The sequence below is a fragment of the Pelecanus crispus genome, chromosome 1 (genome assembly GCF_030463565.1).
Source record: "Pelecanus crispus isolate bPelCri1 chromosome 1, bPelCri1.pri, whole genome shotgun sequence".
Classification (NCBI taxonomy): Eukaryota; Metazoa; Chordata; class Aves; order Pelecaniformes; family Pelecanidae; genus Pelecanus; species Pelecanus crispus.
The window spans coordinates 151330529-151355771 of NC_134643.1; the positions used below are offsets into that span (position 1 = coordinate 151330529).

General features: G+C 41.0%; 1 protein-coding gene across 1 annotated transcript in view; it reads left to right on the plus strand.

The window, feature by feature from the left end:
* The window catches only part of OCA2 (OCA2 melanosomal transmembrane protein), a 200490-nt gene that overhangs the window by 62164 nt on the left and 113083 nt on the right, over window positions 1-25243 (plus strand). Inside the window, exons 13-14 of the mRNA XM_075723222.1 lie at window positions 3284-3422; window positions 12453-12585. Of these exons, the coding sequence (XP_075579337.1) occupies window positions 3284-3422; window positions 12453-12585 (272 nt within the window). The remainder of the gene's footprint in view (window positions 1-3283; window positions 3423-12452; window positions 12586-25243) is intronic.

Sequence of the window (25243 nt, forward strand, 5' to 3'; positions counted from 1 at the left end):
GAGAGAATTTTTTAATTAAAGCTGCCTTGTCCTTTACTGGCTAATATCCATATATAATTTTAGATAGTAGTTTATGTTTTAGTGGAGTTGTTATCCCTTCTAATACTAGTGACAAATAAATTTGAAAAATTTCCAGATTTCAACTAAAAGCTTGGTTTCAGAATATGAGACCCTGAATTTTCTTCCTGCTGTTGATTGTGACATTGGTGCAGCCACTGGTTAATTCCACAATTTGAGATTAGATATTTGGAACTTTTAACAGAGAACAGTGAATTTAATTACTTCATATTTCTGTAAATTAATAACATGTGATTTGCAACTACATTTAATCAATGTGTGATTATAAATTACTGTTTAACCTGAATTTAACCTGTGTCTGGGCAGGCAAATATGGTTAATCTAGTTCAGTTTCAGAAAGATCTAATGTGTTTTTAAAATGATCCTGAGTGATGTAGTGCTTGCAGTCATTATCATATTAAAGTACAGAAAATTCTATTAAGATATGTTCCCACTTTAAAATGTAGTGTAAAGCAGTAAAAAACAATTTTGCAAGTGGAATTTATTCTAGATTGAGAAACAGCTGGTAAATGAAAGCTCCATTTGTCTTCTGTCCAATCATATTTTAAAGAGATCGCTTTGCGTTACTCCAGTCAATAATTTCACCTCTAGCAGTAAGCAACACTGGAACTATTAAACACCAAGTTTTCTTTAGCTGAGTTGCAGAATATTTTGAATTAACTATAATTGGGAATGGATTGAAATCCAGACGTCAATGCATCATAAACTACTGTTGGCAGGCAGAGCTACTGTAGCGTTTATTCCATTTTCAAAGAATCATAGAATAGCCCATGTTGGAAGGGACCTTGAAAGACCATCTGGTCCAACATTCCATGGGAAAGGGAGTCTAGGTGAGATTATATAGCACCCTGTTCAGTCACGTCTTGAGAACCTCAAGTAATGGGGACTCTACTACATCCCTGGGTAGGTTGTTCCAGTGCTTGATTGTTCTCACCATAAAAAAAATCTTTTCTTATGTTGACATGAAATCTCTCCCAGTGCAACTTGTACTTATTGCCCCTTGTCTTCTCCTTGTGGCTCCTTGTGAAGAGAGAGCCCTCTGTCTTTGTAGCCACCCTTTAAGTACTGGAGTTTTATACTAAATGTATGTAAGTAGTTTAGTTTTATACTAAATGAGTTTGTAACACTGAAAAAGGGGAAACTCAGTATGCGGGAAACATTTGTATGTGAATCACTGTCAAAGCTAAAATAAAATTTTATCTCGCCTAGTAAAACCAAATAATTGCCTATTTCCAAAAGCTTCATGCTGGGGGTCATTTTTTGTTCTTATCTTACGGCCATTGTGTTCAGCCCTTGTCTACAGCTTCACTATGTTGCACTGCCCTGTCATTGCCATGGAGATAAAGCTTGCAGAAAATCCTACTGACTCTACAAATATAAGGATTTATATTTCCATTAATAAGGTGTAAAACATGATACTTGTTTCACTCTGCATTTTGTAGTAAGCTCATAAAAAAAAATAATAACTAGCCCTTTTTAGGTACAGTTTGTTTTCAAGATGCTTTGTTACTGGGAACTGGAAAAGGCTAATGGATGTTCACATTTTATAACCAGGGTCAGTAAACTGAGTAAGTTTGATCCTACCATGTAGCTAACACATTCTGATGGTTTTATACTTTGGGCTTGGCCTTCCTTGGCATAGGTCAGAGGTTGTTTCTTTGAGCTATCACTAGGCCCATCAAAAAGAAATAATCATGAATGAAAAGTTAAGGTTATATTTTGAAACATTTGGAAATCAAGGAGTGATGAAGTTAAAATTACAATTACAGTTGTGGTCGTGTACCACAATTGATACAATTGGGCCAGTTGTACTGCAAAGTACCCTTTAACCACATGATTTTATGCTGTTGGGAAAATAGTGTATTTTTGCACAGTTATTTTGTTCTGGAGTTTTTATGTGATGACATATGTGTCATCTGACAGTGTTTTTTCTGAGTTTTAAATTGACACTCTTGGTGACAGCGTAAATGTATCAGGTTAAGCTTTTGTGCAAAACACACTTTTCTGTCAGAAATACAGGTTTTAATAGTACAGACTTAGACTGAACAGTAAAGCTCAACTCTTCCTTCAGGGAAACATGTGACAGCACTACAGCAAAAGCAATCCTGAGAAGGCATTCTAGCTGCCTGCTCTTCCCCCCATCCCATACGAGGTAGAGGGGGCAATAATTTAAGCATGGCCTCCATCTTTACACCCTGGGTCAACATTTTGATAAGCCATGAACAGGAAAGCAGTCGTTCCTTATTTCAAAGTGCTTAAGTGTGACCTTAACTTTCAGCCTTTAATACCACAGCCCAAGTTTAAAGTCAAACGTGTACTTCAGAAATGAGCGGATTGTGCAGATCTGTGCGTAAATGTAATTTGTGCGAGTTGAAGTAATCTGTGTGAAGATTACTGTGTGTAAGTGGGCTCTGAGTTGAAATGGTTCATGAGGTTGCTAAGTCAATCCCAGTATTTGCCAGAGCACTTTAAGATGCTTCTTATTAAAGAAGCATTTTACTTTTTCTTATTAAAGAAGCGTCTTAGTAAAGAAGTGTTAAATATTTTTGAACTGCTAAAAACATTTTGAGATTTTTTTTAATAATGAGGAATGTGTATTTTGTACTCTTGTTGCATTATAAATAGAAATACTCATGATCAAGCTTTAGAGAAGGGGAAAAATAGGAACAGAATAGACCAGATAAACCTAGGCTGAAAGCTGAAGTCTCTAATAGATGATTCATGGCTAATAGGTTGCCTGTGCAGTCCTCTACCACTGCTCCCCACAAGAAAGTTAATAACTGATGCTGAGTGCAGAGCCTGTGGTTGCCCAGAATGGTTTTCCATAGCTCAGTGTAGCCATGGCTTAAAAAGGTGTATGATGCCGAAAATTTGAAATGCTATTTTCTCTGTAGTCCAACTCTTGTAATAGTTGATTACTTTTCATGAAATGCTTTTTAAAATGCATCAATTTTGTAGCCATTAATAATTGCGTTATAAATGTAAAAAAATCTATCACTTTTACATTTATATTGCCATAATTACTGTAGCACATATAATGTAGCACAATTAAAACTTTAACTATATGCACACAAAAAAATACTACATTTAAAATCCTGCAGTTTTTCAGTGAAATTACTGTATTTTTGTAAATTTTATAAATTTTAAGATTTAAGGTAATTTAGTCATAGGGTAAGAAGTTAATTTCATTCTCTTTATACTGCAGGCTCTGTGAAGTACTTAATCTTGATCCTAGGCATGTCCTGATTGCAGAAGTAATCTTCACAAATATTGGGGGGGCTGCCACAGCTGTCGGGGATCCTCCAAATGTGATTATTGTTTCAAAGCAGGAGCTGAGAAAGAAGGTATGTACTGCAAGCTCTTTGGCTACGAAACAGTTGTACTGATGTTGACTTATGCAGTGTTGAACCTTCTCTTCTCCCAGACAGCCATATAAACAGAACATAATCTGCTTTTTCTGCTATGCTATTTCTTTCTTAGTAGGATGATTAGACAGAACAGAGGCATCTTTTGGGGGTAAAATTGTGATGAAGAATAGACTTTTAGATACAGACTCAGAATACCGGTTTCTTTTTTTTTTTTTGGTGGTGGTGGGGAGGATTTCCTTGTCAATGGCAAAGTGGAGAAGGAAGCAAAAGAATGGAGGCCTGTAAAGAGAGGGGCAGCAAGTTGGAAAAAAGGAAAAATGTGAAAATGAAGATGAAAGTCCAAACTTTTTTTTCAGAAAAGGCTTTCTCTCAAAAGTTAAATATATTGAGACAATCTTGTTCCTTTTCAGAAATTTCAAACCAGAAATAATTGTCCGTATGCAAAACCCCACAACGTGAGAGGCTGCGTTGTCCCCATAGACCCATGTCTTACACGACTCTGCTGCAGGCAGAGACTTTGTCCTTCAGCCACAGCCCAAGGGAATGTGGGGGGTGAGAGGAGAGTGGGGGCTCCTCCCATGCAGCATGGGCCACAGCTGGCTCCCACCTCCTGCCAGCGTTTTGATAGCCCCAGGCTGCAATGACGGATTTTAACTTCCAACACTTGGCTCTTTCATCGTTTCATTTTGCTGGGTGACCGGTGCCAAAGGGAAGGCTACAGTGGCGGGTGCTGGGTGGGCCTGCAGGACTCTAGACACCTGCCAGCGGGATCGTCCCAGACCCACCACCTCCTGCCACCTGCGTGGCGCTCTCTGCCCTGTGGACCATCAGAGCCACTGCTGGCGGGTGTTCACATTTGCAGCTTTCAGCTTCTGCATGGAGCTGGCGTCTGCGTGACTTTTCCATGCTTCCAGCTATCCCTACCACAGCTGAACAGGAGGGCAAGTCCCACTTCTGCCTCCGACACTGTGCTCCCTGGTGTCCCTTGGTGCGTCACCCGTCTCCGGTGCACTGGGGGCAGGAGGGAGGCAGTCTGCTCAGGATGCAAGGGCCAACCCCCCCTGCGATGGGGCAGCTCTGCTCTCCTTCTGCCCCTGCACCACCACCAACAAGCAGCATGGTGGAAGGGGCAGTAACGTAAGGGGCATGTCTGTAGGGACACCAGGCATGTGTATTCTGTTTGGGCCAGGTGTCATAAACCCCCAAAATAAATAACTTTAAAGGAATTTAATGTAGTGTATGGGCTATGTGAAAATACCTGTGCAAGTGGGATGAGGGAATTGTAGTGTAAAATTCTAGGTTTTTTTATTTGGAGTCAATTATGTTTCTATTGCTGTACCAAAAAAGGAACTCTTCTAATGAACTGAATACACTCAAATTAATTAAATACTGTCCAGGTTGGAAAATGTCTTTGAAAGTTCATAGTATTTAATAAATTGAATGTTTACATTCAAAATATTTGAAATGTGCTGCAATTAGTTTGTTTGGATGATGACTTTGGAGACTGTAATATTCCTGGCTGAGGATTTGGTAGCTAAATTTTACATTTGAAATATGAAATCTGTGCAACTATTTAAAACTTCTTTTCTAAAAGAGAATAATTAGCACCTGCCATGCAGGTCATTTTCCTGAATACTCAGAAACTCATCATCTCTGTAGAACCTTTAGAAATGGCTATAAACATGGGAAGCAATTAAGCAATCACGTTGAAAGGAAACAATTTTACATTTCTCTTCAATGAGATATTGATAATTTTAGGAGGACTCAGATGTATAAATGCCCTAGCAAATGAGACAGTATAACAAATTTTGTATTTGAAACAAGCACAAAAACTTTCCAAATGTTTTCACTCTGGATTGTTTTCAGATCTTTTGTTGCATCACAGAAATAAGGACATAATAAAACAGATTAAGTTCAACACAGGACCATGGGACTTGTGCTTCTTCTTTCCTGTATTGTCATCTGTTATATCTATCTATCTACATAAATAAAAGAGTGTCAAAGGCCTATCCTTGACTCTGAGGCTGAATGTATGGACTGGTTATGTCCTCACTGCTTAAGGCTCACCCCCTGTAAAGGAGATTTGCCTGGCGGAGCACTGGCCGGAGTAACTGGATAAAGCCAAGAGAGAGGGCAGGGAGGGAGCTGGACCATCTGGCCTCTTACCGTCTGTGCTGTTGAACTAATTGCTTGATTCCTAATTTTGTCCACCTGCTCTAGCATGATCTCTTTTATTCAGAAGAAGAAACACAGACATTGTTATCTTGTTTCTGAAACTGCTAGCAAAGGCTGCTGTGAGGAAAGGTTATATGATCAACCCCAAATCTGCCTCTGAAATGCATGGGAGGTCTACTATATTTGTACAAAGTAAATTTTTTTTTTTTTTTTAAGTGTTTCAGAGGTAAAAGTTCTTGAATTCAATAATGACATTTTGGAAACAAGACTTCTTGTGGTATTTTTTACAGTGTCTATTATGATGTTTTCTACAGAAAATATCCATTTTTTACTTCATTTTAGCATTATGGCCATGTTTTTGCCATTCTAGACAATTTTTCTCCTTAATATTGTCATTGAAATTACCCTTTTCATTCTCTTGTACTTCTTTTTCAGTGTTATTTTTGTGTAGTAAGTACAGGAATACTTGGACAAATGCCCCTGTAGGAGGCTGAATACTGTATTGCACTATGTAGGTGATTGGTTTTTCTATTTTATTAGGTGCCATCAGGAGGAGAATTTTACTAATCTTCCTGAACTTTTACTGTTGTACATCAACCTCTAAAAGCTGCCTAGTAAGATATTATGCAAGTTTACACTTTCCTAGGAAACGTTGGATTTTAAATCCATGCAAAATGAAGTGCAGCCTTGTTACTTTGGGTGTTGTTATTGTGTTATAACGTTAAAAGTGCTTTACTCTTTGTTTACTGTAGTGCTGGAGAGATTTTTCTCCCTAGGTTCTGGGGAAAAGTCATGTCATCTTAAGCATACTTTATTTAAAGTATGTTCGAATAAATAAGATTTTTGTTACAGTTTACTCATTAAAATGTAGGCATAAGTCTGTTTATTTGTCTTGAGATGCAAATGGATGGCAAAAGGATATTTTCTTTGTAGCAGTGGTTAATTTATAATACCAGCATTTTCCCTACCATCATGCCCAGAATCAGTGGAACATTTGCATAATAGGGGAGGCAGATTTGTTGTACTCTTGCTTGTTCTTAGTTGGAGTCGGAAGAAGTCTCACAAAATAGCATTTATGTTGTGATATTAGGCAAGGAAAATAAGAATTTTCATTAAGAGCAAGAGGAAAACTTCTTCAGTGAATTTAAAACTTTTTTATCTTTTATTACCTTCAGAGTACTGCTACTGAGTGGCCATTGTTAGCAAAATTATATTTGTATCTGGAAGCTTCAGAGTTTGGGAACTCCATTTTTATAGGCACAATAGGGCATGAACTGGTTCAAAATGGTCATTGCTTTCAGAAAGACTGAACATTAAGTTCTCTATATTTGGGAACTTCACAAGTATCTACAGGCATGCCTCTGAAATCAGAAGTTGCTTGTGCTATAAGCTTAGGCTGTGATTACAAGATCTTTAGAGAATGGGCGGTGAATAGGTTTCCAGAGTAAAACGATAGTGTGAACATAGTGTGAACTAGTGTATCTAGCTTTATTCTGTCTAAGAGGTAGTGATAAGAGCAAAGGCAGTTTTAGCATGTGCTAGGCACTGGATTATATCCTCTTATTTACTGTCTTTGTTAGTATGTGATAAAGCTTGTACTGTTAATCTGATGTTTGCTGAGGATTTGGGGTTTTCAGCATCCCACTCAGAGTTATTCCTGCAATTTAACAGGAATTCCCTGGAAAATGGACAGCTATCAGAACTACCTGCTCTGCCTTTTGAAGACTTTCAACCTTCATGCTGAAATTTAGCATGATGCAATATTAGTTGGTTATATTTCATGAAAAATTGTGGTACCAAAAATTTATGAATAGAAGTAGATAATTCTGAAAAATGGAAGAGAGAAAATCCTATGTAAGAATCTATAAAGGTATTTCAAGCACTGGCTGATTCTGAAATGGATTCCCATGGTTTACTAGGCTATTTTTGTTGGGTTTGCTGGATACAAGATCGTTAAAACTTTTAATCAATTTGTAAAACTTCTGCCCTTTCTGTCAAAGTTTCATTGATTCTTCTTCTCAAGAAAAAAATGAAATCCTAGGTAAGGTATATGAAATAGAATTTATGCGTTTATGGCTGATTTCAGATTTTTTCCCACCTCTACATGTAGTAATCATTAAAGAGTATAGTGCAAGACAAAAAAGGAGGTTTGTCAGTGTCTCAGATAAGCATCATTTTCATGTAACTGTGTTAGACCATCAGTGATTTCTGGCTCAGCAACATAATGAGCAGTTCCTCCTGAGAAAACGTAGATCTCAGTCACTTAGCCAGAAGGGATGTTTAAACCAGTGTAGAAATAAAAAATTACTCTTGATCTTCTTTATTTTATTAATTTTAAAATACTAAGTAAAGGGCATTCTGTCTAGAAGCACAGTATTTGCTGCTCCCTGAGTTGCTGCACCTAGCTACAATTTTTGCTTTCTCTTTGCTCTAAAATGTCAGATTTCCCCTGGAAGGGTCTGAATTACCAGAAGTTAATTTCACACCTCCAAAAATAGTTTAAAAAAAAAAAAATCAGGATGATAGAAAATTAGTATTTTAGGAAAACTCTATGATACTTCCTCCTAATATGAAATCGATATATTTGACTTTGCATTTAAAACTATAAACCAAGGAAAGATGCCCACTCTGTTTCAGCTCTGAATCTGTAGACAGACATTTAGGCTGTTGTCTTGCTAAAACAAAGTCTTTAGATTTTTGGTCGACTGAGTAATAGGAGAAATTTAACACAATCAGATAGCCTCAAGTAAGGGACATTTGAAGCATGTATTGTATTTATCTGGTGGATTGAAATATCCTGGAAGAAAAGTATTTCTTGCCTATTGTGCATGTCAATTCTATTTCAGTCTATTGTGCAGGAAAAAGAAAATCTTTATGAAAATGACATTGTGTTGTATGCAGCAGACATGTGGAGCGCTTTAATGTGTTTTTACAATGCTGGATCCTGGGCCCGGCAGTGCAGAGGACTCAGGAGGTATAAAATGCATTACCCACAGCCACACAGGCATGAATGTAGGCTCTGTGGAGATGTTGTGCGCCCTTTGTAGGGTGTGGGAAAGGGAGCAGGAGCAACTGATGAAGTAACTGTGCCACCATCTTGGTATCCTCTGCTGCATCATTCGTATCTGTGGTGCAAAGTAAACCCTTTAGTCTCTTAAAGTTCTCCAGAGGCTGCCAGTTGACTACTAGTCAGTGGTGCAAGGTGTGAAATCTGCCTGCTCCTTCCCTGGAAGCATATTCTGTTTTCTGCAGAGAGGCTGGTGCTAAGCACCCAGCCCAAAGCATCAAGGTGGGTAGTGAACTGGTTTTCACTGTGAGCCTGTCTGATATCAGCCATAAAAAGGAGTACACTTGGTAGTCCTCATGGCTACAGGGTACAAGTTGACCAAGGCTAATGATCATCAGGACTCATTTTCACTCACTGGCTCTTGTGGATCGAGGCAAGGAGGAATCAGGGAGGAAAGCGGGGAGCAAGGGATGGGAAGACAGCTGAATCCAGCCTTGCACTATTGCAGGCAATACTATCATGCAAGCTCTTACCTGAAATAAGCACACTCCATGCTGGAAACAATTTGTTTCAGCTGAATTGGAAAGCTGTTCTGCAGTCACAGCAGAGCAGCATGTTTTATTTTTCCCCAGGGATCTCGGAGATAAGAAAGATCAATGGGGTGATACTATGAAGTTTAACAAAATCCTGAATCTCAGCCCAGCTACTCTCTTTGAAAAGTTTGGATAGCTCCTGGATAGGATGCCAAAAAATCTAGTAGACAATTTTTATCTCTTGTGATGGTGTCTTCAAATCACTTTTAAGGCTTATATATGTTAGCTCTTATGTCACGAAGCTGTGTTAATCCTGAATTTTTTTTTAAGAGTATTGTGATCTCCATCTCATTTAAATTCCTTTCATGTATCAGTCAGACCTGAGGCTTCCTTTTTAGTTTGCCTTCTAGGTTGGTGTGACTTTCCTTTTCATAGAGAAATTAGTTTTGTGGGTTTCAAGCGGCACATTTCTTGTGCTGGTTTTTTTTGTTGTTGTTGTTTGAGAAGCTTCTGCATTGTGGTATTTCAGTAGCAAAGCACAATTGTTTTGCTCTGAAATCGGTGTGATATTCAAAACCTAGAAGCAAATGACTTTGTAAATCTTTGTGCTTGTCTGCAATAAGTCACTTCCTTAAGTTCAAGTTCCATTAGCGTATGATGGAGACATCACATATTTAAACTTGAGAGTTTCCAAGGATTCTTCGAGTTCCTGTTTCTCTTTTTTATTTCCTACATTAGAATTAGCTTTATGCCCGAGTATCTCTTGCAGAGGATTTCTGCTGGTATACTTTGCCTGGTAGCTGGCATTGTTCTTTGTGAGGTGGGCACATTGTTGCCAGCCTAAGAAAAGCTTCACGTCCACTCCTCTTTTTAAGAGTAGGTTGAATGCAAAAGTAGTTTTCCTGGTTCTGGTAATTTGGGGTTGAGTATATTCTGACCACCTCTAATTACTTTATTGCTCCTCAGCTAGCTGTTTTCCATTCATTTCTTTTTTTTCAGAGGAGAAATTTTTTTCCAGTCACATTTAGGTATTGTCATTTTAGCTGGTGTAGCTTCAGTGTTTTTACAGCTCAATTTCTGTCAGCTTCCTACCCCTCCTTAGGTCATTTTAGAGACCATACAAAACCGAATACTTATTTTCCATACTTTCTGAACTGTTTAATGGCACATTGTCAACAGTTCAGCAATTTCCAAACCAAGGCCAGTTCACTGTGCTTTTAAGGATTCTAATTTTTCTGGCCAAAATTTTCTGATTTTTCTTTTTGGCTATAATCTTAGAGGCAACCCATATATAAATTAGATTTATTATCTATTTTAAATGGTTGTAATTAAGGAAATATACTTGGGGGATATGGACTTTATATACTTTGGGGGCAGGTCTCACAAACATTGAGCCTTTGCAGAATTTCAATTATTTTTTTTTCTCATTGCTATTTGTAAATTTCCCAGACTTATGAATGTTGATTTCGGCCTTCATAAAAATGTCTCCTGTAGCTCTGAATCTTGACTTGATGCCCAGAGGCCAATCTTTCTGAGTATTTATAAAAATTGACTTGTAAAGTCTGTCTTGCAGAGATGTCAGACATTTGACTGGCTGACCTATTATGTAGCCAAACTGAATGAAGGTATATTATTTTCCTTTGTGGTACCATGTTTTTCTGTCCGATTCTTAAAATAATCTTATTCCAATTCCTGAAGGGTCTTCTTTCTACTTTCATAAAAGAAATGGCAGTAGCTGAGTTACAATGAAAAGCCAGCAAATGAACAGGTATACAGTTTCACATTTTAGTGGCTGGAGAGCAGAAGTAGTAAGGAATCTACTATTAAATAGCAACGAAAGATGATTTTCTTTAGCTCATGAAGCTGCAACCTGTATTTTTCATAGGATCAGATTCTAATCCCAGGTCTGCATATTTATCTTTGAGATTTATTTGACTGTCTGCAAACTATGGATTTTTTGCAAAAGAGCGCTAATCTTTATCTGGCTATGAAAGTTCTTTATGACTTTAATCAGTTTCTTGTGTCGTGTATTTTTTATTATGCCCTGTGGTGTAATGGAGAAACTTTTTTTTTTACTTTTTTGAATCGGAGACATTTCGGCTGGGACATTTCCACGTAAATTCTTTTAGTAGGAGTCAATATAGCTGTTTTTAATTTGTCTTGGCATTGCAGAAGGGTCTATAGGTAGCACAGAGGTATCTGGTAAAAGGCAAGTCACTATCATCCTTGTAAAAACAGAGAGGTGTGGCACAGGGAGATGCCATGACTTTCTAGAGTCTCTGGGAAATCAGTGGATGCTCTAAAAATTCAGTTTGGACAACCTGAACTACTCAGGGCTTGGACCATGCTTTCTTCCAAGTGTCACAGAGCTGTTCTGCTGGCATCACCAGTTTAGACAACCTCTGCTCTGTGAACATAAGACAGTTCCTTGCTACCAGAGTACTTGGATGTGATTCCCCCTTGGAGCTTCATGGACAACTTCTTTTGGACAGGCTAGTCATGACTACTTCAGAAAATCCCAGCCCAAAGGCTAACCCTGATCCACTACAGTGTGTGTAATATGGAATCATGGAATAATTCAGTTGAAAGTGGCCCTGGAGGTCATCTAGTCCAATGTCCTACTAAAAGCATCGCTAACTTCAAAGTTTGAGGGTGCGTTGTCACTATTTATTCTTATTGCTTAAAACAGTAGCTTTTTAATATATTTTGCCTAACCTTTCTGAGAACCCCTTCATAAAAGGCTTTCATTATGCAAAATGTAAAGAAATGCATCCATTTATTAAGCAGGTGAAAAATAAACAGAATATTGACATATAATATTTTTATCATAGAATAATATTTGTGAATTTAGATGAAATCCTGGTTCAGATGGAATTATTGTAAAAATCCATGTTGTCATCAGTTTGAAACAAAAGCTGGTCATTAAAATTTAACTATTTCTGTGATTCAGTGTGATTTAAAATGAATTTACAGTGTTTTAAGTGATGAAAGTGAAAGTTAATGATTCAGTTTGGTTTGGTGGTTTTTTTTTTTTTTTCCCTATCCATGTCAGGGACACTAAATATATTTCAGAATAACTCATAATGCTATTTTTTCAGTTCTCTGAAATAAATTGTAATGTGGCTCGTCTCCTTGAAACAGATGAAATACGGCATATACTGTACTTGGAACTTAATGTATTGCTTTATATTTACTATTGATTGCTAAAGTACATATAGTTGGCTACTTTTCCCTGTAGGTAATATGGGAAAATAACAGATTTTTAATTTAGGTTTTCATTTTTATTTTCAGGGATTGGATTTTGCAGCCTTCACAGGGCATATGTTTGTTGGTATCTGCTTTGTTGTTCTGGTCTCCTTTCCTTTTCTCAGACTTCTTTACTGGAACAAAAAACTTTACAATAAAGAGCCGAGTGAAATTGTTGGTAAGTGTGAGCATGAAAACATTTTTATTATCACTATATTGAATATGTGTTAAATAGAAACTGGATAGTGTCTACTACAATGTTGTCCTCGGATGGAAGTGCCCACTCTCCTTCAGTCTCTGAACGTTAATTTTCTAATTAATAACTAGGATTTTCTTTTTAGTTGTGATATTTTCTGACTTTTAGAAATGGATGTTTTTCTGGTGCTAAGGTTGAGGTGTTGACATGAATTATTAAATACCTTTCAAAATTTACAGGGATATTTTGCATAATTTATAGCCATAGACTTGAATACCAAGGTGTTCTGTATTGCAACAGATAACATCTGCTCAAGGTGCTGAGTTCACAGCCTAGTTTTAGAAGTATCCCAGGTTTCTCTTATGACAGACATAGTGCACTGATGCATTCCTTTACTGCTGGTTTTCTTCCGCTGGATTTTTTCAGCAATCTTTTCCTGGTCTGTGGTCAGTGAAGGACATTTAATCAAGAGTAGAACTTTCAAAGTTCTTTCCAGCTTGCCTCTGTGGCTCTTTCAACCCTAAATTTCCCTGATGTATAATTTCTATAATTCACTAGGACTAAATATATGTCTTTTTTAGGTTGCTCACCTCAGTAGTCTCCAGAAGTCTTGGTGAAGCTGTTTCAATGGCTGTTGAGTATGTTGGTCCCATTTTGTCTTCACGATTTTATGTCCTTCTATTCAGTCATTTTGAAGTTTTCATCATTGTTCTCAGGCTTCTGTCTGAGTGCTGAAACTTAATAACAACCCCCAAATGTTCATAATTTCTTTACAAGCTAAGAAATAATTCACTACGTGTAATTTCTTAGCAAGCTTTGTACAAAAATAGTTGAGTATAACCTTTTCTTCCCTGGGACTGATCTTTTTTTCACATTTGGCTGCAGAAGGCTTAGGATCCAGGCTTCCACTGACCATGTGTCGTTGTTTAGCCCCAGCCAGCAACTAAACACCACGCAGCTGCTCGCTCACTCCCCCTACCCTGATGGGATGGGGGAGAGAATTGGAGGAGTAAGAGTGAGAAACACTCCTGGGTTGAGATAAGAACAGTTTAAGAATTGAAATAAAGTAAAATAGTGATGATAATAATAACAATATAATAATGATAATAACAATAATAATATACAAAGCAAGTGATGCACAATGCAATTGCTCACCACCCGCCGACCGATACCCAGACAGTTCCCGAGCAGCAATCCCGGCTCCCCGGCCACCCCCCCCAGTTTATATACTGAGCATGACGTCATATGGTATGGAATAGCCCTTTGGTCAGTTTGGATCAACTATTCTGGCTGTGCTCCCCCCCAGTTTCCTGTGTGCCTGGCAGAGCATGGGAAGCTGAAAAGTCCTTGACTAGCATAAGCAGTACTCAGCAACAACTAAAAACATCAGTGCGTTATCAACATTCTTCTCCTACTAAATCCAAAACACAGCACTATGCCTGCTACTAGGAATAAAATTAACTCTATCCCAGCTGAAACCAGGACACCATGCAACAGATGTTTTGCTGTGCTGTAGGACATCTCTGAACCTGTGTGTATGGTGTCAGTTTAGCATGGGGAAGACAACTTTTGATACGGTTGATATAACTTGGCTCCATTTGTAATCTGTGGACAAAGATTAGCCCCTCTAAAGACTAATGTAGCTTTCTATGCTAGAACAGATATATTGCATTCCCCAAAAGTTTACTTCTGTCTTTTGAGTATAAGGGGAGTTCAAGGTGACTAACTCACTGGTAGAGATCTTCATGATAGGTACCTAATTGGGCAAGATGAGTACCACTAGTAGTGACTTGCCTTGTTCCAGGGAAAATTAGGTTTAGGAGTAGGGTTTTATTAAAAAGACAGAAGTGACAGTCTTCTCTTCAGTCGATTGAACCATGTCTCTTGAATCCCATCTGATAGAAAGGTCAGAGAAGAGACTTCACTGCTTAGGAAGTTGGCTCTTGTGCAAGCATTCAATTTTGAGGGACTTCAGTGCCCATTCAGCACAAAGCATGCTCATACCTGTTCACAGCTCTAGGGGCCAAAGTCTTTCCCAGTATTAAGAACTAATTTTGAGCTGTTCTAGAGGTGATACTACCTAACTGTTTTCTAAGAGAATTAAGGAGAATTTTCCTTCTATATATTTGCTTGGTATGAGACACGAATTTTCATTACTGAACCATGGTGCAACAGCTGAGGCTTTCTGCACCCTTAGAGATTTGATCCCAAGAGCAAGAGAAATAAAACAATGAACTCAGTCACTAAAATCCTAGATATTTCCCTGTGACACTACAAAGTAAGATTTTTCAGAAAGCCATCAAAAATCTTCTTTTCCTACCTTCTTGTACCAGGGAAGGTGCTGCAAGAAGTCTTCCTTACCTGGTAAATAAATCTATTGACTGTATACTTCTGAGTCAAAGAGAAAGACTTTATTTACCAGTAGACAAAAAAGATAGGAGACTTTTGACTCACCTCAGTTTACACTACGTCAGCTTCCATTAAAGTAGCTAGAATGTTATCTCGGATGCCAGGATGCCTTTAGAGAAAGTAAGTCACTGAAAATTGGCAGTGCTGACATGCAGAAAGGGATGCTCTCCTCTCCTAGCCATAGATGTGCCTTAAATTTGTCAATTTTAAATAATTAATGCTGAGTTTTGTCTTGTGGGAAGCCATCATTACCTAAAATAAATATCCATGAAAAACTTATTATTAAGTATTGCAAACTGTGTATCATGGGTGAGTGATCTTCCTACTTGTCTAGTCAAGTTAGTACTTTGAAGAGAGGCGAAAAAGCTACGAGATAAACAATACCCACTCACAAGTTGTCCCCAACAGACTACTGAAATACATAATCTGAACAGGTGGGGAGTTGGTTCATGTTCCTATTGCTCCTCTTCTTCATACTGGTGGATGAAAAATGACATGAGCTGGCAATGTGCACTTGCAGCCCAGAAGGCCAACTGTATCCTGCGCTACCTCAAAAGCAGCGTGGCCAGCAGGTCAAGGGAGGTGATTCTACCCCTCTATTCTGCTCTGGTGAGACCTCACCTGGAGTACTGTGTCCAACAGGAAAGGCATGGACCTGTAGGATAGTAGGATAGCTGTGTTGACTAGAGTGTCAGAATGGGTTACCTTTCACATGTGATATGTAGACATAGAAAAACGTGTAAGCAATTTCTAAAAATATGACTGTATGTGCTGTCAGAGAGTACAAGTTCAAATTAGACTTTTCTTTTAAAACTTAGGCAAGGGAAAATGAAGCATATTTTAAATTTAGAGTTTTAGAGTGGGTCCAGAGGAGGGCCATGAATATGGTCGAGGGATGGAACACCTCTCCTATGATGAAAGGCTGAGACAGTTGTGTTGTTCAGCCTGGAGAAGGCTGCAGAGAAACCTTATCACGGTCTTTCAGTACTTAAAGGGGGTTTATAAGACAGATGTGGACAAACTTTTTAGCAGGGCCTGTTGCGATAGGACAGGGGGTAATAGTTTTAAACTAAAAGAGGGTAGATTTAGATTAGATCTAAGGAAGAAATTTTTTATGATGAGGGTGGTGGGAACAGGTTGCCCAGAGAGGTTGTAGATTCCCCATCCCTGGCAACATTCAAGGTCATGTTGGATGGAGAGCTCTGATAACCTTATCTAGTTGAAAATATCCCTGCTCATTGAAGTTGGGGGGTGGACAAGATGACCTTAAAAGTCCCTTCCAACCCAAACCATTCTATGATTCTATGATTCTGTATCAAAATGATAAATGTAGAGCAAGTTCCTACCTTATCTACACAGGGCTCAAGAATGAGAATCCTTTGTAGAAGAGATCATCTCTGGGAAAGGAATTATATTTTTGTTGGGGGGGAAAGGAACCCTTGCAACCTCCTAGATAAAACCCTTTGTAATTATGCATCATTATAAAAAATTATTACTTTCCTTTGTTGCCTTGAAGTATATTATTAAATATTTGGTATTCAGCATTTTTTTATAACTTTCCAACTTTCTTATGTAAAAAGAATTAATTTGCTTTTATTAATTTCTTATTTTCTAATAAAAGTCATAGCTTCATGGATACTTCCATGAACAACTAGAGTTATTATATACTTAAATTATCTTTAAAAGTGCCAGCTTGCAAGACATCTTGAGATAAGTAATATCGAAACAGTCAGAAAATACATTCTGCCAACTGTGAGCAATTTTGATCCTGACATAATAGCATTGTTTTGTGAATATACATTTTAGAAATTAGATTTTTTTTTTCTTTCATCTATAACCTTTTAAAGCATGTTTTGGATTTTTAAGAAATCAGTTATACATAACTTTTTTGATTAATTTGAATAGTACAATTTATTCACTGACATAATATTTTTGCTGGTGAAACACTGTACACTTTATAAGAGGCTAGCGTATTTCCCTCAATTCATCTCTCTGTAATCTTTGTTACTTGCAGCTTCGTATGTTCAGATATAGCAGTCTCCCAATCAGTATACCATGTGTTCTTATAATCAGCTGCTCCTCCACTGCTGTGAAGCTAATCAGTAGCTGTTCAATTAGAGCAAATGCTGAAGAGCTACTCTTTCTATTGAAATTTTCTGTGAAAGGGGAAGAGAAAGTGACAAAGACAGCTCCATTAGGGGGTAGCCATCATGATTCAGATTTGCAGAATGTGCTCCAAGGTGCTTTCAGGGGCCCTTGCACCTCAGGTTGCAATGTTTCTGTGATAACTTCAAATAGCTGGTTTGAAGCAGCTGTTTTAATCAACTAAATACCAGCCTTCCCTCAGCTTGCCCTCAATTCACAGTTAAACAAGATATGTGAGACTTAATTGGTATATTACTCTCCCCAGAATTTTTTCAATGTACTCCATGTGCTTTAAGCTTTTTTCTGTTGCTTTGGGCTACACAGATTATTGAGAATAGATAAGCACTAATTTTAAGAACAGATAATGCTGTTATTCTGATGATACATTGGCAGATTAATTCCAATGCTGTGTGTTACCAGCGTCTTTAAATTGTTTGTTTTCAGACTGAGCTGTAGCACCTGTGCAGCAGAAAAAAATGCAAGTTCCTTCCCCAGGAGCCTCTATCCACCTGCAGTAGCTTGAAAAGAAAAAAAAAATCTGAACTCCTCAGCCATGAGAGAGAAAATCAAATTCTTTTTAAGAATGAAGGGATATTTTGAGGACTTTTTTGAGTGCAAATTTGAGCTGATAAATTTGTGCCTTTTTCTGTGTGATGCAGAAAAAGATAGTAGGATTAGGGTAGTAAGCTGAGAAGGTTTAAAAAGTATATACTTTCTGAAAACGATATGTAAGGGGAGATAATAATATATGAGCGTAAGAGGAATTAAACTTGCTGTTCCCCCCACCCCCTCAGCCCCAAAACTTGAAACCAAAGTTTTTACTTCCTTTAAGGGTTAACAGTACATTATTTAGTCCCTGGGAAGTGTGACAATACACTGTTATGTCTCAGCTATCAAGCTGTGGAGATGTGGACCTCAGTGTTTTGGAAGCTCACTATCCCCAGGACAGTGGGTGGCATGAGGTCTAGTGACAAGTAGTAGTATTGCCATTTTTGCCCAAGGGGAAGAGCTTTCTCTTAGCATGACAGCTGATTTGGCACCAGCTCCCCATTTCTCCTGTGTTGTTTGCTCCAGTTTCTGATGGTTTTGCTGGCTGAAAGAGAGACCCACTGATGAAGCAGGAGTGGTGATGCCAGGAGAGGGGCGACCATGTTATTCCCTCTGGTGTAGCTCACTGTCTGCAGCAGCTGGGAAAATACTACTGTGGTAGTATGATAGTCAGTATGTAAAGCCTCCAACAGAAGGAATTGTCTATTTAATCATAGTCATGTGTAAAGTGCTTAATGTGCGAAAAACACGGTGCTGTTTCCCACAATGTGAAATGTGGTAAGCAGATGAGTGAGCAAAGATGTTTCTTTCTTCTATGTGGAGATTTACAGCTGCTTCTCTAAGAGAAGAAATGGGAGAGGAGGAGGGGAAAAAGAAGTACAAAACTGGCAGTGGAAGGGTAGAAAGTCTAGAAGAGGAAAGAAGTAGGGGAGTGATAACTGAGGGTTGTCAGACATGTGTAACCGATAGGACTGTGCTGGCTGCAGACCCAAGATGTCCAGGCATTGTTCCTGGACTTAGAGTGAGTACTGCTCTCACTGGGCCTCATTTTGCATAAAAATGTCCAAAGGGTGACACAGCTAAGGTGAAGGTCAAGAGAGAAAACAAGGTAAAACTGAAAAAGTCATTTAGCACTTAACGTCTGGTGAGTTTCCCCTTCTGTGTCCCATAGTGACTACAAATGTCTGCTATGGTACTTTGTGCTGCACGGGATTAACCAAGCACAGGCATTGCCAACTGTAGCAGAAAACAAGGTATACCTCAGCGCTGTCATCATTATTTTGTCCATGTGAACCCAGCTTGCCTGTTGCAGCTCTGAGATGCCTGCCTGGGGGAATGGTCCCAAGGGCAGGTGGCCATGGTTAAAGGGTTAGCAGCTTTGCCATTTTCTCAGGGCATTAGATGTTCGGGTGGCTTCTGCATCCTCTAACAGCGTTGCGTGCCCTCACACCATGCCCTGCAGTGTGACTGTCGTGGTTTAGCCCCAGCCAGCAACCAAGCACCACGCAGCCGCTCGCTCACGCCCCCTACCCCGATGGGATGGGGGAGAGAATCGGAGGAGTAAGAGTGAGAAACACTCCTGGGTTGAGATAAGAACAGTTTAAGAATTGAAATAAAGTAAAATAGTAATGCTAATAGTAACAGTATAATAATGATAATACTAATAATGATATACAAAGCAAGTGATGCACAATGCAATTGCTCACCACCCGCCGACCGATACCCAGACAGTTCCCGAGCAGCAATCCCTGCTCCCCGGCCAACCCCCCCCAGTTTATATACTGAGCATGACATCATATGGTATGGAATAGCCCTTTGGTCAGTTTGGATCAACTATTCTGGCTGTGCCCCCTCCCAGTTTCTTGTGCACCTGGCAGAGCATGGGAAGCTGAAAAAGTCCTTGACTAGCATAAGCAGTACTCAGCAACAACTAAAAACATCAGCATGTTATCAACATTCTTCTCCTACTAAATCCAAAACACAGCACTATGCCTGCTGCTAGGAAGAAAATTAACTCTATCCCAGCCGAAACCAGGACAGTATCCACCCCTTATTCTATACCATCTACGTCATGCACAGGCCTTCCCCTTTCCAATGTGTTCCAATTAATCACCACCCCTTTCCCTATCTTGATATACACACAGATATCATTCCCTTCGTCTTTGGCCCATCCCTCTAAAATGTCCATTGAGTTCATTTAGCCCATGACTTTGGGTTCCGTCTGTCATCACAGTCTTTCAGAGCAGGAGAGGTGGTGTGCAGTGTTGGACTGTTGCATGCTGAAGTCAGTTCTCATTCCAACATGGTTTCATCAAAGTTCATTTTCATTAAGCTGGGCAATTCTTACTGCAATACCATTGATGTGGCATATAGCAATCATAATATATAGTATTATATACTTAATATTAACCTACTATATTATTATATTAACATGCAGTTAAGAGATAACATACAGTATTATAAAGCAATTAATATTATACAATTCAGTTCATTGGCTATTTTCACCCAAAATCAAATTCCCTTGAGGTACACATTGGGCTTCCCCATCCTTTCGCATCACCCGCCAAGTGCACCCAGGTCCTTGAGCAAAAGCAATCCCACGAATGGGTTTGCCTTTGCCAGAGGGGGAAGTAACCCAGACTGTCTTCCCCAGCATATTTTTCATGTGCACTACAGGAACTTTATCTCCTTCTATAGTACGTAGAAGTTTTGATTGGGCAGGGCCAGCTCGATTGGCAGATCCCCTGGTGTTGACTAACCAGGTGGCTTTTGCTAAATGCGTATCCCAATGTTTAAACGTCCCACCACCCATTGCTCTCAGGGTAGTCTTTAACAATCCATTGTATCGCTCAATTTTCCCGGAGGCTGGTGCATGGTAAGGGATGTGATACACCCACTCAATGCCGTGCTCTTTGGCCCAGGTGTCTATGAGGCTGTTTCGGAAATGAGTCCCGTTGTCTGACTCCATTCTTTCTGGGGTGCCATGTCACCACAGGACTTGCTTTTCAAGGCCCAGGATGGTGTTCCGGGCGGTGGCATGGGGCACGGGATATGTTTCCAGCCATCCAGTGGTTGCTTCCACCATGGTGAGCACGTGGCGCTTGCCTTGGCGGGTCTGTGGGAGCGTGATGTAATCAATCTGCCAGGCCTCCCCATATTTATATTTCAGCCATCGTTCACTATACCCAAGGGGCTTGAACTGCTTGGCTTGCTTGATTGCAGCGCATGTTTCACACTCATGAATAACCTGTGCAATACTGTCCATAGTTAAGTCCACCCCTCGATCACAAGCCCATTTATACGTTGCATCCCTTCCTTGATGGCCTGAGGCATCATGGGCCCACCGAGCTATAAATAATTCACCCTTATGTTGCCAGTCCAAATCCACCTGAGCCACTTCAATCTTAGCAGCCTGATCTACTTGCAGGTTGTTTTGATGTTCTTCAGTGGCCCGACTCTTAGGTACATGAGCATCTACATGACGAACTTTTACAACCAGGTTCTCTACCCGGGCAGCAATATCTTGCCACAATGCGGCAGCCCAGATTGGTTTGCCTCTGTGCTGCCAGTTGCTCTGCTTCCATTGCTGCAGCCACCCCCACAGGGCATTTGCCACCATCCATGAGTCAGTACAGAGATAAAGGACTGGCCACTTTTCTCTTTCAGCAATATCTAAAGCCAGCTGGATGGCTTTCACCTCTGCAAGCTGACTCGACTCCCCTTCTCCTTCAGCAGTTTCTGTGACTTGTCGTATAGGACTCCATACAGCAGCTTTCCACCTCCGATGCTTTCCCACAAGACGACAGGACCCATCAGTGAACAGGGCATATTGCTTTTCATTTTCTGGCAATTTATTATACAGTGGGGCCTCTTCAGCACGTGTCACCTCCTCCTCTGGTGATATTCTAAGGTTTTTTCCTTCTGGCCAGTCCATGATCACTTCCAAGATTCCTGGGCGACTGGGGTTTCCTATTCGAGCCCGTTGTGTGATCAATGCAACCCACTTACTCCATGTAGCATCAGTGGCATGATGTGTAGAGGGGACCCTCCCTTTGAACATCCAGCCCAACACCGGCAGTCGGGGTGCCAGCAGGAGCTGTGCTTCAGTAACAACCACTTCTGAAGCAGCTCGAACCCCTTCATATGCTGCCAGTATCTCTTTCTCAGTTGGAGTATAGCGGGCTTCGGATCCTCTGTATCCCCGACTCCAAAACCCTAGGGGTCGACCTCGAGTCTCCCCCGGTGCTTTCTGCCAGAGGCTCCAGGTAGGGCCATTCTCCCCGGCTGCAGTGTAGAGCACATTTTTAATATCCTGCCCTGCCCGGACTGGCCCAAGGGCTACTGCATGAACTATCTCCCCTTTAATTTGTTCAAAGGCTTGTCGTTACTCAGGGCCCCATTTGAATTCGTTCTTCTTCCGGGTCACTTGATAGAGAGGGCTTACGATCTGGCTGTAATTTGGAATATGCATTCTCCAAAAACCCACAACGCCTAAGAAAGCTTGTGTTTCCTTTTTGCTAGTTGGTGGGGACATAGTTGTTATTTTGTTGATCACATCCATTGGGATCTGACAACGTCCATCTTGCCATTTTATTCCTAAAAACTGGATCTCCTGTGCAGGCCCCTTGACCTTACTCTGTTTTATGGCAAAACCAGCCTTCAGAAGGATTTGGACTATTTTCTTTCCCTTCTCAAAAACTTCTTCTGCTGTGTTGCCCCACACAATGATGTCATCAGTGTACTGCAGATGTTCTGGAGCTTCACCCTGTTCCAGTGCTGTCTGGATCAGTCCATGGCAAATGGTGGGGCTGTGCTTCCACCCCTGGGGCAGTCGGTTCCAGGTGTACTGAACACCCCTCCAGGTAAAAGCAAACTGGGGTCTGCACTCTGCTGCCAAAGGGATGGAGAAAAATGCATTAGCAATATCAATTGTGGCATACCACTTAGCTGCCTTTGACTCCAGTTCATATTGAAGCTCTAGCACGTCTGGCACGGCAGCACTCAGCGGCGGTGTAACTTCGTTCAGTCCACGATAGTCCACAGTTAGTCTCCACTCCCCATTAGACTTTCGCACTGGCCGTATGGGACTGTTAAAGGGTGAGCGAGTCTTGCTGATCACTCCCTGGCTCTCCAGTCGACGAATCAGGTTATGGATGGGAATCAGGGAGTCTCGGTTGGTGCGATATTGCCGCCTGTGCACAGTTGTGGTAGCAATCGGCACCTGTTGTTCCTCAACCTTCAGCAACCCTACAATTGAAGGGTCCTCTGAGAGACCGGGCAAGGTGGACAACTGTTTAATTTCCTCTGTCTCCAAAGCAGCTATACCAAAAGCCCACCGGTACCCTTTTGGGTCCTTGAAATACCCTCTCCTGAGGTAGTCTATGCCAAGGATGCACGGAGCGTCTGGGCCAGTCACAATGGGGTGCTTTTGCCACTCATTCCCAGTTAGGCTCACTTCAGCTTCCAGTAGAGTTAGCTGTTGGGATCCCCCTGTCACTCCAGAAATACAAATGGGTTCTGCCCCTCTATAGTTTGATGGCATTAGCGTGCACTGTGCACCAGTGTCCACTAGAGCCTTATACTCCTGTGGGTCTGACGTTCCAGGCCATCGAATCCACACAGTCCAGTAAACCCGGTTGTCCCTTTCCTCCACCTGGCTGGAGGCAGGGCCCCTCTAACACTGGTCACAGTATTCGCTGTTCACTTCCTGTAAATGTGAATCAAAAGTCCCCTGATCAAGGTCGGAAGTAAAATTAGCCCTCTTACTCTGTCTTGGGAACTGCTCACTGGAGACTGGAGCTGCAATTTTCCTGGGAAAACCGCCTTTTCTAATAGTTTTTCCTTGCAACTCACGCACCTGTGCCTCTAAGGTTGAGGTGGGTTTTCCATCCCACTTTCTCATGTCCTCTCCATAATCACGCAGGTAAAACCACAGGGTGCCCCGTGGTGTGTATCCTCTATATCCTCTCTCTTGAGCATAGGGGCGTTGACTCCTAATGGCTGAGACACTGGTCCGTGCAGGTGGGGAGTAGGACAGATCCTCTCTGAGTTGTTGGAACTCTTGGCACAGTTTTTCCACAGCCGAGACACAGGCCCGTAGGGAGGAAGAGAGCTTTTTCTTCGTAGTCCCGGAGTTGTCTAGCCACTTCATCCACCGTTGGTGCCTCGTCGTCTTTCCAGGCTAGTATTGCCAACGAGTTGGAATACGATGCTGGTGCGCTCCGTACCACCTTCCACCACATGGATTGTGTGCACCTGACTTCATCTGGGTCTTTGGGTAACTGCTCATCATTCAGGTCACTGTAAATCACCTCCAGCACGCCTAATTCCCTCAGGTACTGGATACCTTTTTCTACGGTGGTCCATTTGCTTGGGCAGTATAAAACATCCTCCTTGAAGGGATACCTTTCCTTCACGCTTGACAGAAGTCGCCTCCAGAGGCTGAGCGGTTTTGCCCCTTTTCCAATTGCTTTGTCAATGCCCCCTTCCCTGGAAAGGGATCCCAGCTGCTTGGCTTCCCTACCCTCTAAATCCAGGCTACTGGCCCCGTTATCCCAGCATCGGAGCAGCCAGGTGATGATGTGCTCGCCTGGATGACGACCGAAATCTTTTCGCATATCTCGCAGCTCACTCAGGGATAGGGATCGGGTGGTCACCATCTCATTTATGGGTTCTTCCTCCTCTGGTTCTCGTGATGGCCCTGGTTCATCTTCATCCCTTACTAAACGAACTGATTTCCTCGTGTATTTTTTCTTCTGTATAGGGGCAACTGATACCGGTGCAGGTTGGTTCTCTGGTTTAGCCGCAGTGTCTGTCACTGGGGTTTGAGTAGCCGCAGTGCCCATGGCTGTGGTTTGAGTAGCCGCAGTGCTCATGGCTGTGGCTGGAGTAGCCACAGTGCCTGGGGCAGGGGTTTGAGTAGCTGCAAGGCCTGTAGTGGGGGTTGGAGTAGCCGCAGGGCCTGTAGTGGGGGTTTGAGTAGCCACAGTGCTTGTTGTTTTGTCATCAGATCCAGAGACCTTCTCTTTCTTTTGAGGGTACTGATTAGTGTTGACCACGGCTCGGTAGGCATGGGCCAGTCCCCAGCATGTTGCAATGATTTGTGTCTCTCTGGAGCTACCAGGGTGACAACATACTTCTTCCAAATACTTTACTAATTCTTCAGGATTCTGCACTTGTTCAGGGGTGAAGTTCCAAAACACTGGAGGTCCCCACTGCCCTAGGTACTTGCGCATACGATCCCACACACCCTGCCACTCATAACTGTCCAGCCTTGGGGTAGATCTCTGGATGATATTTTTAAACTGCTTATTGACCTTTATCAAAACGGAAACAACATTCCCAAGAAGTATCAATAGAAGTATCTTAACTGCCCAGGGGTGTTCAAGATACTGGAAAGTTGTTGTAATGAAGGAGGAAACATCATAGAAGAAAGCAGCAAAGGTGCCATTCTGTATTTCCTCCACAACAAGCCTCTCAGAGTAAGAAGTATAATTGCTAACTCTCTCTATGAGGTAGTACCCGAAGTACAGTAGTG